Below are 16,375 nucleotides of genomic sequence, written 5' to 3'. Positions count from 1 at the left end.
GTTAAGGTCTGTGGGAAGGAGCTTAGAATTTCCATGCTTCCTTGGGTGTACCACCTTCCTAGTTCCTACATGTGTTCACCTTTGAGATACAATATATAGTTTTTATTCAGCTAGAATATTGACTTTCTAGGGTAGTTGTTTACCTGGCATAAATTGCAGGTTTATAATTGAAATGTATAAATGGGATTTAAGAGATTAGTGTTATTGTTAAGCCATATTATAAGTTAAAATAGACCTTTGTGGACCAGGATGGGACTATATCAGACTTTTGAAATAGTAATTCATTCAGTAATCATTTATTGGTAGTTTTGTATCACAGGCACTGTGATAGGTACCAGGGATATAGGTAAGAATAACATGGTCCCTGTCCTTAAAAAAAAAACTTAGTCTGGTAAAGAGACAGATAAACAAGTAGAAAGGTATAAGGCAGTTTGATATCCTCTCTGATAGATGCGTGAGATGCTATGAAAATACAAAGTTTCAGTTAATTTAGATCTGGGAGTGGTAGGGTTACGATAGTGGGGATGGCATCCCAAAGGTAAGTTTTAACTGGATGGGAAAAGAGTGGAAAGTGTTTTAAGCCACTGGTTCTCAAACTTTATCTGTGTATCAGAATTACCTGGGCACTTGTAAAAACACAGATTGCTGGGCCACCTTCCAAGAGTTTCTGATTCTAAAGGCCTGGGTGGGGCCTAAGAATTTACATTTCTTTTTTTGTTTGTTTGTTTAAAGATATTATTTATTTATTTGACAGAGAGGGATACAGTGATAGAGGGAACACAAGCAGGGGAGCAGCAGAGGGAGAGGGAGAAGCAGGCTTCCTGCTGAGAAGGGAGCCTGAGGTGGGGCTCAATCCCAGGACCCTGGGATCATGACCCAAGCAGAAGGCAGACAGATGCTTAATGACTGAGCCACCCAGGCGCCCCAAGACACTTCAAGAGAACCATAATTTTATGTAGAAGTAGCAACATATACGAAAAATGTAGAGACATGAAAACTTGGTTCATTCAGAAAACCTAAGTGAATTTCTTTCTGGAGGTGTGGTGAGACTTAAGGCTGGAGAAGTAGGTATGGGACTGATCAGAAGGCCTTAATATATTGTAGCATTTGGATACTTCTGAGAACAATGAGGAGGAATTTGAAATATTTTTTATTAAGTAGTCTCTAGGCCTAGTTGAGACCTTGACCATGAGATCAAGAGTTGCTTGGTCTACTGACTGAGCCACGAAGACACCCCACAATTTGAAAGATTTTTAAATGGGAGGCATCTACATTTTCAGACTCGTTGCCTGAAATTTTTAATGCTGTGTTAGTTAGGAACAATGCTTAACTGCTGGAAACAGACTCATGGCCAATGGCTTAAAGAAAATAGGAGTTTATTCTCATATAAAAGAAGGAAGGCCTTCCAGGGTTGCTGTGAATCACCCCAGAGCTGGCAGAGATCCAGGATTATCCATCTTTCTGCTCTATCATCTTCATGGCTTCAAACTTCAAGATCATGTGACAGCTTGTAGAAGTTACAGATAGGAGGAAGAGGAAAGAGGGGTAGAAGGGTACTCCCCCCAGCTGAGTCAGTCCCCTTAAAGAGATGCCATGGTGGTCCAAGGAACCACCACATTGCTAGCCTGAATAAAAGGCATTGAGTTGAGAACAATCAAGATATGCCACATGTTTGTTCAACAAGGCATTCAGTCTAAATGCAATATTTTGGTATATTTCTCTCTGATCTTTAATTACATAGATTTTATATAGTTGACATAATAAGTTAGGTGTATATATATATATATATATATATATTTTGCTTAATATGATAAAAAGCATTTTCTCATGTTACTTGAAATGCCAATTTAATGTCTAAACTTTTTATGTTTTTAATTTTTTTTCTTTTTTTTAGGAAGAGAAAGTGCATGTGAGTAGGTTGAGAGGGTGGGGGAGGGGCAGAGGGAAAGAGAATCTTAAGCAGGCTCCATGCTCACTGCAGAGCTGAGGTGGAGCTCTATCCCAGGACCCTGAGATCATGACTTGAGCTGAGGGCAGATATTTAATCAATTGAGCCATCCAGATGCCCCTAACATTGTTGTTGTTGTTGTTTTTAATGCTGATGTGTATCTTTCCTAAATTTTTTGCTAGTTTTATAGATAAAATGTGATATTTCATCTTGGTGTGCTTAAAAAAATATTCCTAAAGAAGTTGAACATATTTCTTTACACTTGTTTACTAATTTTATGTACTATTTGGACAAAGCAGGGAGTATTTTTACTATGACAGCAATGTGAAGGAAGGACTGAAATAGAAACTAGAGGCAAAGAGCAGAGATAGAACTATTTTGACAGTCAAGGAAACTAAGGTCAGAACTAAGGCTCAGCAAGGAATGGATAAAGAGAAGACAGACTTTAGGAATACATAAGAGGTAAGATAAGTAACCTAGTAATCAATTAGATAATTAAAGAGCAACAGAAGTGTGCCTGGGTGGTTCCGTCAGTTAAGCATCCAACTTTTAATTTTGGCTCCAGTCATGACCTTAGGGTCATAAGATTGAGCCCCGAGTTGGGTTCTACACTGAGTGTGGAGCCTGCTTAATATTCTTTCTCTCTCCCTCTGCCTCTCCCCAGCCCCACACACATGATCTTAAATAAATACATAGCAATGAAAAATCATCACTACATTTATGACTCAGAAGATCATGACTCAGAAGAAGATAGGTATATAGTACTGTTATTAACTGATAGAAATGGGAAGAGGAAGTTTGTTGGTTACTGGGAGAAGATAATGATTTCAGTTTGAGGATCTTACAGTAAGTCTGGTATTAGTTGGAAATGTGAGTGGAGCTAAGAGAAATAATCTGGATGTTGGGGATCCTGATTGGCTCAGTCCAAAGAACATGTGACTCTTCTCAGGGTCATGAGTTTGAGCCCCACATTGGGTGTAGAGATTACTTATATTAAAAAAGAAAGAAAAGAAATAGGGGAGGTCAGTATGTTAGAGGTGGTGGAGACAGTTGAAGAGATGGGAAGGGGCAAATGAGGGAGACAGTATAACATTGTTCAGAGTTGCCTATTAAATACCCGAGACCTGGGTTTGAATCTTGACTCTGTCTTTAATTAGCAGTGTGACCCTGGCCAAATTATTCAACCTTTCTGAGTCTCAGATTATTCCATAACAGAGATAATGAAATGCCTCTCTCATTATGTTACTGGAGAATTAAATGTAGGCAAATAATTAGCATGGTGCCTAGTTCTGAGTCCGTGCTCAGTTTGGTAGCTCTAGGAAATTAGTAGGAAAAGAACTAAACTTGAAGTATCCTATGAGCCAAAGAAGAAAGGAAAGAACAGTACTGTCAAATGATGCATGGGAGCCAAGGGTGATAAGACTATAACTTATAATAGGCAGTTGGGGGGGGTGCTGGGTGGCTTAGTTGGTTAAGCATCTACCTTTAGCTCAGGTCATGATCTCAGGGTCCTGGGATCAAGTTCCACATTGGGTTCCCTCTTCAGTGTGGAGCCTATTTGTCCCTCTGCCTGCTGCTCCCCCTGCTTGTACACGCGCACGCGCGCTCTCTCTCTCTGTCAAACAAATAAAATCATTAAAAAGAAATAAGAAAAGAAAAATAGGCAGTTGTAATTTTTCATTAAAGATTTTATTTATTTATTTGTCAGAGAGAGAGAGAGAGTAAGCACAGGCAGACAGAATGTCAGGCAGAGGCAGAGGGAGAAGCAGGCTCCCTGCCAAGCAAGGATCCTGATGTGGGACTCGATCCCAGGATGATGGGATCATGACCTGAGCCAAAGGCAGCCACTTAACCAACTGAGCCACCCAGGTATCTCTGATTTTTGACCTTAGTAAGAATATTTTCAGTGAAACAGTGAGGGTGAAAATTATTTTGGATCGCTGATCAATATGGAAATATGCAGCCGCTGGGAGCACTTATACCTAGAGCAATGACATTATATTGTAGATACGACATCTAAACTTCTCCTAACTCTCTTATCTACTCGCAGAAGAGCCCTATATTGGGACCAGGATTTGGATTATTGTCCTTGACAGTATTTTTGAGCATGTAGCATGGCATAAAACAGGGTGTGGACTCTAGAAGTAGTCAGCTGCCTTAAAATTTTATCTGGAATTAGGTGAGGTAAAAATCAATAGAAATATAATAAATAAACAGTCCTGAGCCTCAGGGCTTTAGAATAGTCTTGGGAGAAGTTTAAGTTCAACATACTACTACTGCCCTTTAAATTCCTCTTGGACCATTCTCAGGTTCCCTCTGTTCTTTATCCTACTTGTTTCAAGGCTATAGCTTTGTAATTTATTATTGACTCTTCATTTCTCGGGGAAAATCATTTGGTAATTTTTATAAAACTCAGATAATTTCTTTATTTTTTTTTAAGATTTTATTTATTTATTTATTTGATAGACAGAGATCACAAGTAGGCAGAGAGGCAGGCAGAGAGAGAGGGAAGCAGGCTCCCCGCTGAGCAGAGAGCCCAATGTGGGGCTTGATCCCAGGACCCTCAGATCATGACCTGAGCTGAAGGCAGAGGCCTAAACCACTGAGCCACCCAGGCGCCCCGATTTCTTTATTTTAGAGAGAGAGGGTCAGTAAATGGAGCAAGAGCTAGAGGAAAGAGAAAGAGAGAGAATCATCAAGCAGACTCTGTACTGAGTGCAGAGCCCAACACAGGGCTTGATCCCAGGACCCTAGGATCATGACCTGAGCAGAAACCAAGAGTCGGACACTTAACCGACTGAGCCACCCCAACACCCCTAGATATGGCACTTTTGAGATGCATATTTTCTTATAATTTGGGGGAAATATTATTTTTTATTAAGTGAATGAATCATTTTCTATAACAGTGAAGAATGTGGAGACTGGTCGAAGTGTTCCAGGAGTGAAGATGTTTTTTGGGCATGAGATTCTGAACGGTGAGAACTGCATGTTCCCTGAATGTGCATATTGGGATTTGTAGTAGTAGTAAACTCACTCCTCTGCCTCATTCCAGTATTTGCACAAATATGTTGTATTTTTGTTGTTGCCTTTAATATTGCTCTTAGGAGCTCTTAAGACTGGATATTTGAGAATTGACCTTTATCTTACCTTTTTGATGGGTACTATGAGCAGAATGGTGGTAGGGAATTTTAATCATCTTGGTTTTACTGTGTGAGAACTGCTGGTGCTCATTACTAAAGAGTCAGCCAGTGGGCAGTTAAGAATCTGAACAGCAAGGAGTGGTCTTGCTTAGCAATTGATTTTAACACTATGGAGTCATAGTACATTCGCAGTCCCTTATCTGAACCCTGGGGGCCAAATGTCAGAATTCAGAAATCCAGATTTTTAGGAAATGTAACACAGTATCTACTCTTTATATTATAGAACATCTCAAACAGGTCTGGGAAACACTGTAATAAAACACATTTCTACAGGGAAATGTGAGGATAATTACTCTAAATGAAATAAAGTAGGACTATAAATAGATGTCAGTTGGGTTTTGTTGCCAAAAGAGGTCCAGACGATTTTTAGTTCTCAGAGATTTTTGGATTTTGGAATTGCAAGATGCAGCTCTGTTCTTCATTTTGGCCAGCAAAAGCCACTTAGCAGAATTAGGTCCAGCTGTTTGCCAGAAAGAGTAGATATGGAAGCTCTTCTGGTCAGTGTGCTTCAGACAAGCCAAATAGGTTAAAAGAAAAGGGAAGCAAGAACTGTTCTTACTTTCAAGAACTCAAAGGCAGAAAGCCCTCCAAGGAGGAGTAAAGGTCAGTGTTGGGGGCAGGAGTGGGGAGAGCGGGAGATCTGGGACCTTATACAGCTGTTCATTTCTTAACCAATAGGGCAGATATGAGGAAAGGAAAGGACCCTTGTAGACCAGAAACCACTGCTACTTGAAAGATTATTTTGTGAGAGAAGTAAAATTGACAGAGTGATGAAACTCTCATCAAACTAATGACTGCCAATCCAGACTTATTTCAAGGCAGACAGTTCCAGACAGCTATCTAAGGGTTCTTTCTCACAGTATGCTACTGTAAACACTCTTTGTCCCTTGAACACCTTTTCTTTTTCTTTTCTTTTTTTTTTTTTAGGATTTTATTCATTTATTTGAGAGAGAGAAAGCATGAGGGGGGGAAGGTCAGAGGGAGAAGCGCAGACTCCTTGCTGAGCAGGGAGCCCCATGGGGTGGGTAGTGCTGGAGCCAGATGTGGGACTCCAGGATCATGACCTGAGCTGAAGGCAGCCATTCAACCAACTGAGCCATCTAGGCACCCCTTTGAATACCTTTTCATAGTAGCTGTGAGGGTGGTAGTAGTATGACTCCTACTTGTTTTTTTTTTTTTTTTGTTTTGTTTTGTTTTTTAAAGATTTTAAGCACCTGGGTGGCTCAGTTGTTGAGTGTCTGCTTTCGGCTCTGGTCATGACCCAGGGTCCTGGGATCTAGCCCTGCAATGGGCTCCCTGCTCAGTGCGAAGCCTTCTTCTTCCTCCCACTCCCCCTGCTTGTGTTCCCTCTCTAGCTATCTCTTTCTGTCAAATAAAGAAATAAAATCTTAAAAAAATAATAAAGCAAACAAAACCTTAAAAAAAAAAAGTAAGTAAGTAATCTCCACGTCTGACCTGGGGCTTGAACTCACAGCCCCGAGATCCAGAGTCCCATGTTGTAGCAACTAAGCCAACCTGGCACCCACATAGTGGAATTCTTATTGCTTTTTAAAATCAGCCTTTGCACTGGATCAGAGCTAGGCTGTGGGTGGGTTTGTAAAGAGAAGCAAAGGAATCACTACTACCATCTCCCTAACTTCAGAGAAGGCTAACTGTTTGACAAGCCTGGTGAACTGTAGACATGGATTTCATCTCTTTCTAAATTCTCAAGACTTGGCCTTTGTTCATAATTTTTAGTTCAAAGGACAACCTTCTTCTTTGCCCTGTGGTTCAGTTAGTCATGGATTGAGAATTTTTTCACTCTCCCTGAAAAGCACTTTGAATAAGAATTATTAAAATGAAGAATAATACTAACTGGAATTTAAATAAAAAAATTTTAAATAAAATCTTGAAACAATAATAAATTAAAAATAAAATGAAGAATAATAATTGACAAATAATAATTGACTAAAAATTTATTTTTAGTGACTTTTACTTTCTCTGCCCAGACCCAACACCTTGATAGTGCAGGGGAAAGAGATGTTTTGAAACATAACGGTCCCTGAGTAGATCTTCTCTGAGTACTACCTAAGTATTTTTAAGTCAGTCTAAAATGCCATTAATTATAAAATACACTATTACTTTTCACATCACAAGAAAGGAAAAGTAACTGGCAAGTAAACTGTCATGTGCACTTATTGTAAATCATATCTGATTTCAGAGCTGTTTAAAATGTACATCTTAGAATTAATGATAGATAATATTGTCCTCCATTCCCAGCCCTGTTAGGCTTCAGAATCTGTGGAATGTTTCATATTTAGGGGGGATTTCTAGTCTAACTTTATTGCCTTTCATGTCGCTGAACTGTTTCAATTTGCAATAATGGCGCCTCAGATAAACATCATTGGCCACCATGCTGCCACTGTGCAAAACTCATGTCACAGAACTGTTAACGCACCAGCCTGTGCGAGTGAAAGAGACCTATCTGGGAAGGATCTGAGAGGAAACCCCCAAACAGTGCATGGTGTAAAGGAAATGCAGTATGGTGGGAATGAATAGGAAAGAAAATCTCTCTCTAGAATGAATCTGCTTGGCTGCAAGGTGCTTTGGAACATGTAGAAATCTTTCTAATCCTGCTGAAAGACCTGAGAAGCTGTGTAGGAACATAGTATTAGGCATCTTCAGTACTCTGGATAGGCTCTTCTGCTCTATTTATTGTTGGCTAGTGAAGGCCTCTATGGACTAACATTTCATTTCAAGTTAGTGTGTGTAGTACCTAGTCAGACTGTGGTAGAGGGAGAGAGGGGAGTGGTTAACTGCATTCAGATTGGAAACTCTTGTTGGAAGGCATTTGGTTATTTTGCAGTGGAACTGCTGGATGAAGTGGAACAAGGTGCGATGAGAGAAAAGGCATCTTCTGTCAGGTATGGTGGAATAATTTGAATAATTTTCTTAATTATGATTTTACTCAAATGCATACATTAGGGTAGAAAGGCTTACCTCTAATTCATTAGCTATGCAATTTCTCAAATGGTCTGAGGTAATAGAAGGTAGAAGAAATAGATGGATATTTTCTTCTATCTTTAGATGATATCTTCAAATCAGTGTAAAAGCAGTGGATGAGGGTTGCCTGGGTGGCTCAGTGGGTTAAAGCCTCTGCCTTCGGCTCAGGTCATGATCCCAGGGTCCTGGGATCGAGCCCCGCATCAGGCTCTCTGCTCAGCGGGGAGCCTGCTTTCTCCTCTCTCTCTCTCTGCCTGCCTCTCTGCCTACTTGTGATTTCTGTCTGTCAAATAAATAAATAAAATCTTAAAAAAAAAAGCAGTGGATGAGTGGGTCCTCTATGAAATGGAGGTCTAGCTTCTTTACCATTGATGTGTGGCAAAATCTGTGTGAGCATCAGCAACAAAGAACAATTTCATCTGAGTGTTGTTTTTTGTAAGCATCAGCAACAAAGAACAATTTCATCTGAGTGTTGTACTTTTGTAAGTAGTTTGTAAGTGTGAGCATCAGCAACAAAGAACAATTTAATCTGAGTGTTGTTTTTTGTAAGCATAGTCTAAATACAGAAAGAACCAGGATGGATAAAGGTGAAGACCTGAACATATGTGAGTCTCTTTCTCCTGCCTCTGAGCCGCCAACCACCTCTCTGCTGAGTGACCTCAAGTTCAACCCATCAGGTGAGCACTGGGGCTCTGACTTGTCTAGGGTCTCTATTGTGGTCCACAACTCTTTGGAGTTGGCATAACTCTGAGTTAAGGTTCTATATGTGCAGTCTCTGCCCTCACTGAGCTCCAGTGCAAGAAATAGACACTAAATAAGATAAAGGAGTATCACATACAGCATGCTAGCACCAAATGCTAAGGGGAAAAAAATAGAAGAGAAGTGTGTGAAGAGGGTGGTTTTACAATGTTAGGGTGTTCAGGACAGGCCTCACAAAAATGGTGACATTTGAGCCAAAGCCTATAGGAGATGAGGGCTTGAGCTGTGTGGATATGTGGGGGAAATGTTCTTTAGGCAGATAAAAGAATTAATATAAAGGCCCTGAGATAGGAACATGCCCGGATCTTGAAGGAACAGCTAGATCAGTGTAATCAGTGTAAATGGAGCAAAGAGAAGAGGTAGTTGGAGAGGAAATGACATAGGCATTTCATGGAGGTCATTGTAGATGTTCAATACTAGACTGTTTACTGTTTCTTTTGGGTTTTTTTAGACTGTTTTTGCTTACTGTTGATTAATGATAGACTTTAAAATCTGGTAGTGTTAGTTCTCCAACTTTGTTCTTTTTCAGTGTTGTTTTGGTTATTCTTTTTTCTTTGCATTTCCCTATGAATTTTGGAATCAGGTTGCCAATTTCTGAAAAAAAAAAACAACCCACTTGTATTTTTACTGGGATTGCAATGAATCGATAGATTGGTTTGGGGAACGTTGGCATCTTAACAATATTGAGTATTCTAATCTGTTAATGCAGTATTTCCCTCTATGAGATCTTTAATTTCTTTTCTTTTCTTTTTTTTTTTTTTAAAGATTTTATTTATTTATTTGTCAGAGAGAGTGAGCACAGGCAGACAGAGTGGCAGGCAGAGGCAGAGGGAGAAGCAAGCTTCCTGCTGAGCAAGGAGCCCAATGGGGGACTTGATCCCAGGATGCCAGGACCATGACCCAAGCCGAAGGCAGCCACCCAACCAACTGAGCCACCCAGGCGCCCCAAGATCTTTAATTTCTCAACAGTGTTTTGCAGTTCTTGGTGTATAAGTCTTTTTTTTTTTTTAAAGATTTTATTTATTTATTTGACAGAGAGAAACCACAAGTAGATGGAGAGGCAGGCAGAGAGAGAGAGAGAGGGAAGCAGGCTCTCCGCTGAGCAGAGAGCCCGACGCGGGACTCGATCCCAGGACTCTGAGATCATGACCTGAGCTGAAGGCAGCGGCTTAACCCACTGAGCCACCCAGGCGCCCCTTGGTGTATAAGTCTTAAACATATTTTGCTGTGTTTATCCTTAAGTATTTCATATTTTATACTGTTATCAATGGTATTTTAAAAAATCCTTCTACTTCCTATTGGATAGTTTTGAGCAGAAGGGTAACATTAACTGACTTCTGTTTTAACAAAGTTAGTCTAGATACTGTATGGATACTGAGAGAAGGAGAAAGGTAAAAGCATGAATACCTATTGGGCTATTGAAATAATTTTAAGGTGAGCTGACATGGTGGCTTGGACCATAGTGGTAGCAGTACAGTTGGTAAAAAGTGGTGGACTTCTGAACATATGTTGGGGTGTAGCCAGCCCAGTCTACTGGTGTATTAGAGGTGCATGTGAAAGAGGAGAATCGGGGCACCTGGGTGGCTCAGTGGGTTAAAGCCTCTGCCTTCGGCTTAGGTCATGATCCCAGAGTCTTGGGATGGATTACCCACATCAGGCTCTCTGCTCAGCGTGGAGCCTGCTTCCCCCTCTCTCTCTTCCTGCCTCTCTGCCTACTTGTGATTTCTGTCTGTCAAATAAATAAACAAAATCTTAAAAAAAAAAAAAGAGGAGAATCATGGTGATTTCAGGGGTTTGGGTGTGAGTATCCTGAAGTATGGAGTGCAATTCAGCTGGCATGGGAACACGTTTTGGGAAGATGATTAAGACTTCAGGTCCTCCGAAGTTTGAATGTCAGCCTAGAGAGGAGGAGAAAGGTCTGAGATGGAGAAACAAAAGTAAGAGTTAGCTGATAGAGTTTTACAGGCTTGAGACTAGATGAGATTACTAGGAGAGTGAGTATAGGTAGAGAAAAAGAGGTATGTGGACTGTGTCCTATGCCACACCTAAGTTTTAGAGGTTGGAGATGAAGAGAAACTATATGTTATGCTATACCTCTAATCTTTTAAATTACATGATTTAAAACCATAATTAAGGACCCAGAGAATTCCAAAAATGTGGACTATGGCCCATCTCCAGGATTTATTTATTTACTTATTTATTTTAAGGTTTTATTTATTTATTTGGCAGAGAGAGAGAGAGAGCGTAAGCAGGGGGAGTAGCAGGCATGGGGAGAGGGAAAAGCAGGGCTCCTGGCTGAGGAGGGAGTTGATTTGGGACTCAATCCCAGGACCCCAGGATCATGACCTGAGCTGAAGGCAGAAGCTTAACCAGGTGAGCCACCCAGGCACCCCGGACTGATTTATTTTAAACTATAACTTTTTATTATGAACATCCTTTGAAAAGTAAATGTCTTGAAATATTTAAGACACAAGTCTATGAGGAGGGAAACATTATTGGATTTTCACAGGAAATGATTAAATAGTTTAATTCATAAGATTATCATTGGTAGGGCTTTTATTCATTCTCATTTGAGAAACAGGATGCTGGAGTGTTCACTGTGTGTTGGGCTGACACAGGTGATAGTGAAATAACATTAGACCTTTGAGTTGCAATAGTGGAGAAATTTATGAGGATGGCTAAAATGAGTGGGAAGGCTATTCTATTGCCAAAGAAGACAAATGTGTCTATTACCATCATTCTCCTGCAGAGGAAGAGGAGGTAACATACACAGTCATTGATCAGTTCCAGCAGAAGTTTGGTGCTGCAGTAAGTATCGTCCTTGATCATTCCAAGTATTGTCTGCATATGGGTATCATGTTTATATCTCATAAATTTTTCTCTTATTATAAGACCATTGATGCTTTCCCTAATAAATTCCCAATAAAATATCTGAGGACCTGATAAACGTTAGGTATTGTTCTGAAGTCTAGGATAAAATAATAGTAAAGGCAAAGTTCTTTTTTTTAAAGATTTTGTTTACTTATTTGACAGAGAAAGAAATCACAAGAAGGCAGAGAGGCAGGCAGAGAGAAGGGGAAGCAGGCTCCCTATGGAGCAGAGAGCCCAATGTGGGGCTCAATCCCAGGACCCTGAGATCGTGACCTGAGCCAAAGGCAAAGGCTTAACCCACTGAGCCACCCAGGAAGTCCTAACCACCAATGTAAACACTTTTTTTCCTGTTTATTTATTTATTTAAGTATTCACTGCACCCATTGTGGGGTATGAATTCACAACCCCAAGATCAAGAATTGCATGCTCTTCTGACTGAGCCAGCCAGGCACCTGAAGGGGTTTACATTTTATTGCAAGAAAATAAACAAACAGTTGTCTATCAACTGATGATAAGTGCTACGAAGAAAAATAAATTGTGGTTTGAAAAGTAAAGTAACAAGGAGTTCCTATTTTATGTAGGGTGGACAGAGAAAACCTCTGTGAAGAAGTAACATTGGAATAGCCATCGGAATGAAGTAATAGAGCTAACCATATAGATATTCAGCTAAGGAAATTTTGAAAAGCGTGAATAGCAAGTGCAAAGGCCCTGAGGCTGAAGCACACTTAACTTGTATGGAGGACAGTAGGGAGGCAGGACTACAGTGAAGAATGATAGGAAATGGAAATGGTCAGGAGACAGATCAGGTAGGGTTTTTTGGACATTTTAAGGAGTTTGAGTTTAACCTGGGTAGGTTGGAAAGCCATTGGCAGTTTTAGAGGAGAGTCAGAAATTTTTTTACTTAAATTTTTAGAAGTCCATTCTACATGCTCTGTTTAGGCAATTTCTCTATAGTCATTGATGAATTTCGATGTGACAGTAACTCTTCAGCTTAGCATACAGTTCACAGATGGACTTCATGGGAGTCATTAAGCTTCCTGCAGATACAAGTTTAATGCTTGTGTATGCACAGGTGCATTTCTTTAAGGGAGAGTTAGCTTTCCACTGATTCTTTTTTCTCTAATCACTTAAGTGAGATGTAGTCCATATAACATTAAATTCACCAATTTAAAATGTACCGTTCACTGGATTTTAGCAAATTCACAGAATTGTACATACATCACAATCATTTTTCTTTCCTTTTTATAAAAAGATTTTTAAAAATTTATTTGACAGACAGAGATCACAAGTAGGCAGAGAGAGAGGTGGAAGCAGGCTCCCTGCAGAGCAGAGAGCTCGATGTGGGGCTTGATCCCAGGACTCTGGGATCATGACCTGAGCCAAAGGCAGAGGCTTTAACCCACTGAGCCACCCAGGTGCCCCTGGATATACCATAATTCATTTATCCTTTCACCTTTTGGGTTCTTCCTACTTTTTGGCTTTTATGAATAATGCTGCTGTGAACATTCATGTACAAGTTTTTGTTAGCACATGTGTTTTCATTTCTCTGGGATAGATACTTAGAAGTTCAATTGCTAGGTCATATAATAACTCTATGTTTCATATTTTGAGGATTGGCCATTGTTTTCCAAAGCTGCTACTCCATTTTACATCCCCACCAGCAAGATATGAGGATTCCGATTTCTCCATATTCTAACACTGTTGTCATCTGTCATTTTAATTATAGCCATGTTCGTAGTGTGAAGTGATATCTCATTGTGGTTTTGATTTACATTTCCCTGATGGCTAATAATATTGAGCATTTTTCATGTGTTTTTGGATGTTTATATATCTTCTTTGGAGAAATATCTATTCCTTTGTCCATTTTTGAGTAGGCTTTACTCCCACTGTGGGCCTTAAACTCACAACCCTGAGATAAAGAGTCACATGGTGGGGTGCCTGAGTGGCTCAGTGGGTTAAAGCCTCTGCCTTCGGCTCAGGACATGATCCCAGGGTCCTGGGATCAAGCCCCACATCGTGCTCTCTGCTCAGCGGGGAGCCTGCTTTCTCCTCTCTCTCTGCCTGCCTCTCTGTCTACTTGTGATCTCTGAGTGTCAAATAAATAAATAAAATCTTTAAAAAAAAAAAAAAAGAGTCACATGCTTTACCAACTGAGCCAGGCAGGTGCTCCTCCTTTGCCTACCCCACCCCCCACAACATGAGGCTTGAACTCATGACCCTGAGATCAAGACCTGAGGTGAGATCAAGAGTGCATCTTACTTGAACATCTTACTTGATCAGGTAAGCCACCCAGGTGCTCCCTTTGTCCATTTTTTAATTGTGTTGAAAGAATTCTTTATATATCAACAGATTCTTGAAAAGGTCCAATGACAACAACAAAAAATGAGATAAGGAACTGAAAATTTGAAGAGGTAGTTGGAAATTCTTGTCAACAAAGAAATGCAGGTTTTATTCCCAGTTCCACAGCCTTCTTGCTGTTGGTTGAGGGTGGAACTGAAATTCAGTCCCCTTTTTTCATCATCGATGGAAAATACTCAATGTAGAAACCCTCTCTGCTCACTAAAGGAAGATATTGTGCTAGTGAAAGTTATCATGCCCTTCTTTCTTGAGTTATTTACCTACCTGTAAGATGGAGAGAATCTTGTATTGTGTAGATATTTTGACAGATTATGGGTTAAGGTTTTAGAATTGTATGTTTTGAAATAGGATAAGATTATAAATAAAGGGTCAGCATGTGTTCCTGGAATAGCACTATATCAGTTTTGAGTAACTTAATGAGTCTAAGACTTTAAGGGACCTGTTGAGTTCTTATTTCTCTCATTCTAAACAGTATATACTGTGAGACTCAGCCACTACATGAGTTCCTTTCAGGTACAGTAAATTGCTCTGTGTTAGGGCACTATTGCTTGCATGAGGAACCTGGTCATAAAGATAGAAATCTTTTGTTGTAGCATTAGTGGTAACACAGGGTATCTGAGTTTTCAACTCTTATCAGCATTTAGGATATGCATGATTTATTTTCCAGTTGTGTTATAACTTTACAAAAACTGAAAAGAAATTAGAAATATTCAGGGGCACCTGGATGGCTCAGTGGCCTAAGCCTCTGCCTTCGGTTCAGGTCATGATCTCAGGGTCCTGGTATTGAGCCCCTCATCGGGCTCTCTGCTCAGCGGGGAGCCTGCTTCCCCCTCTCTGACTACTTGTGATCTCTGTCAAATAAATAAAATCTTTAAAAAACAAACAAAAAAGAAATTAGAAATATTCAATGTGGGGGGTGTGTGTGCGTGTTTGTGTGTGAAAAAGAGAAGCTGACTTACTTGTGTTTTGGATTAGTCAAGTTTTGTAAGTTTAAAGCATACTATCCACTCTGTTGATTGCTAGCCTTTTACTTGAGCCATCCATGATGTCATAATCGCAACATTTATTTTCTGGAGATCTTCTTCCTTTTTCTCACCAGATGCTCCACATCAAGAAGCAGAGTGTCCTGAGTGTGGCAGCAGAAGGCGCTAATGTGTGTCGTCATGGGAAACTATGTTGGCTTCAGGTCAAAGATATTTTCAACTTTTTATTTTGAAATAATTGTAGATTCACTGGCAAATTGATTTTAATTGTCTTCTTTATGTCACCTCAATATCACTATCCTATAACCTGTTTGGATTTTTTTTCACTTTTCTAGTATTGAGTTTATTCCTTTCAAAAGGAAAGAGCTTTTGCCTCTTCATGGGTTCACTTTTATATTTATCACTGCTGTGTCACAGGCTCTGCTTGAGGTCTTCTTTCCCAGCTCTTTTCTTCCACCTTAGAAATATGAAGAATTTCAGGGGCAGCCAGCTAGCTCAGACAGTGGAGTTCAAGTTCATGGTTCAAGTCCCATGTTGGATGTAGAGTTTACTTAAAAATAAAATCTTTAATTTAATTTGTCTAAGTAAACTCTATACCCAGTGTGGGGCTTGAACTCACTACCCCAAGATCAAGAGTTGCACGCTCTAGTGACTGCCCAGCACCCCTAAATTAAAATCTTAATATATGAAGTTTTTTAAAAAAACATTTTAATTATTCATTTGACAGAGCGAGTGAGAGAGAGAGAGAGAGAGAGAAGGCACAAGCAGGGGGAGCAGCAGGCAGAAGCAGAGGGAGAAACAGCCTCCCTGCTGAGCAAAGAACCCGATGTGCAGCTGAATACTAGGACCCTGGGATCATGACCTGAGCTAAAGGTAGAGGCTTAATCCACTGAGCCACCTACACCCCACTATGTGCAAGATATTTATCTTTCCTTCTGGTTGGTAGCATTCCACACCAGGATTCTTCCACATCATTTTCATTTTCCTAGGCTTGGGAGATGTCATGTGAAGGTCCCCACTGTGTCAAAAGTTTGTAGTGAGCCTCGAATAGCTGTAGGTTGGACAGCCACCTTTGGCTCAAACTCGGCAGCATTAGTTTTTAAAAGAATTTTTTTTAAAGATTTTATTTATTTATTTGACAGACAAAGATCACAAGTAGGCAGAGAAGCAGGCAGAGAGAGAAGAAGGGAAGCAGGCTTCCCACTGAGCGGAGTGCCCGATGTGGGGCTCAATCCCAGGACCCTGGGATCATGATCTGAGCCGAAGGCAGAGGC

The 16,375-nt window shown here is 40.2% G+C and overlaps 1 protein-coding gene across 1 annotated transcript in view; it reads left to right on the top strand.

Moving 5' to 3' along the window:
* The window catches only part of EXD1 (exonuclease 3'-5' domain containing 1), a 33,003-nt gene that overhangs the window by 2,229 nt on the left and 14,399 nt on the right, over positions 1–16,375 (top strand). Inside the window, exons 3-7 of the mRNA XM_045067633.1 lie at positions 4,855–4,923; positions 7,994–8,051; positions 8,686–8,807; positions 11,639–11,697; positions 15,218–15,304. Of these exons, the coding sequence (XP_044923568.1) occupies positions 4,855–4,923; positions 7,994–8,051; positions 8,686–8,807; positions 11,639–11,697; positions 15,218–15,304 (395 nt within the window). The remainder of the gene's footprint in view (positions 1–4,854; positions 4,924–7,993; positions 8,052–8,685; positions 8,808–11,638; positions 11,698–15,217; positions 15,305–16,375) is intronic.

The sequence above is a fragment of the Mustela putorius genome, unplaced genomic scaffold (genome assembly GCF_011764305.1).
Source record: "Mustela putorius furo isolate JIRA1106 unplaced genomic scaffold, ASM1176430v1.1 tig00003898_pilon_pilon_pilon, whole genome shotgun sequence".
Taxonomy (NCBI): Eukaryota; Metazoa; Chordata; class Mammalia; order Carnivora; family Mustelidae; genus Mustela; species Mustela putorius.
Note: the sequence above shows the minus strand (reverse complement) of the source record. Positions and strands in the feature narration are given on the sequence as shown.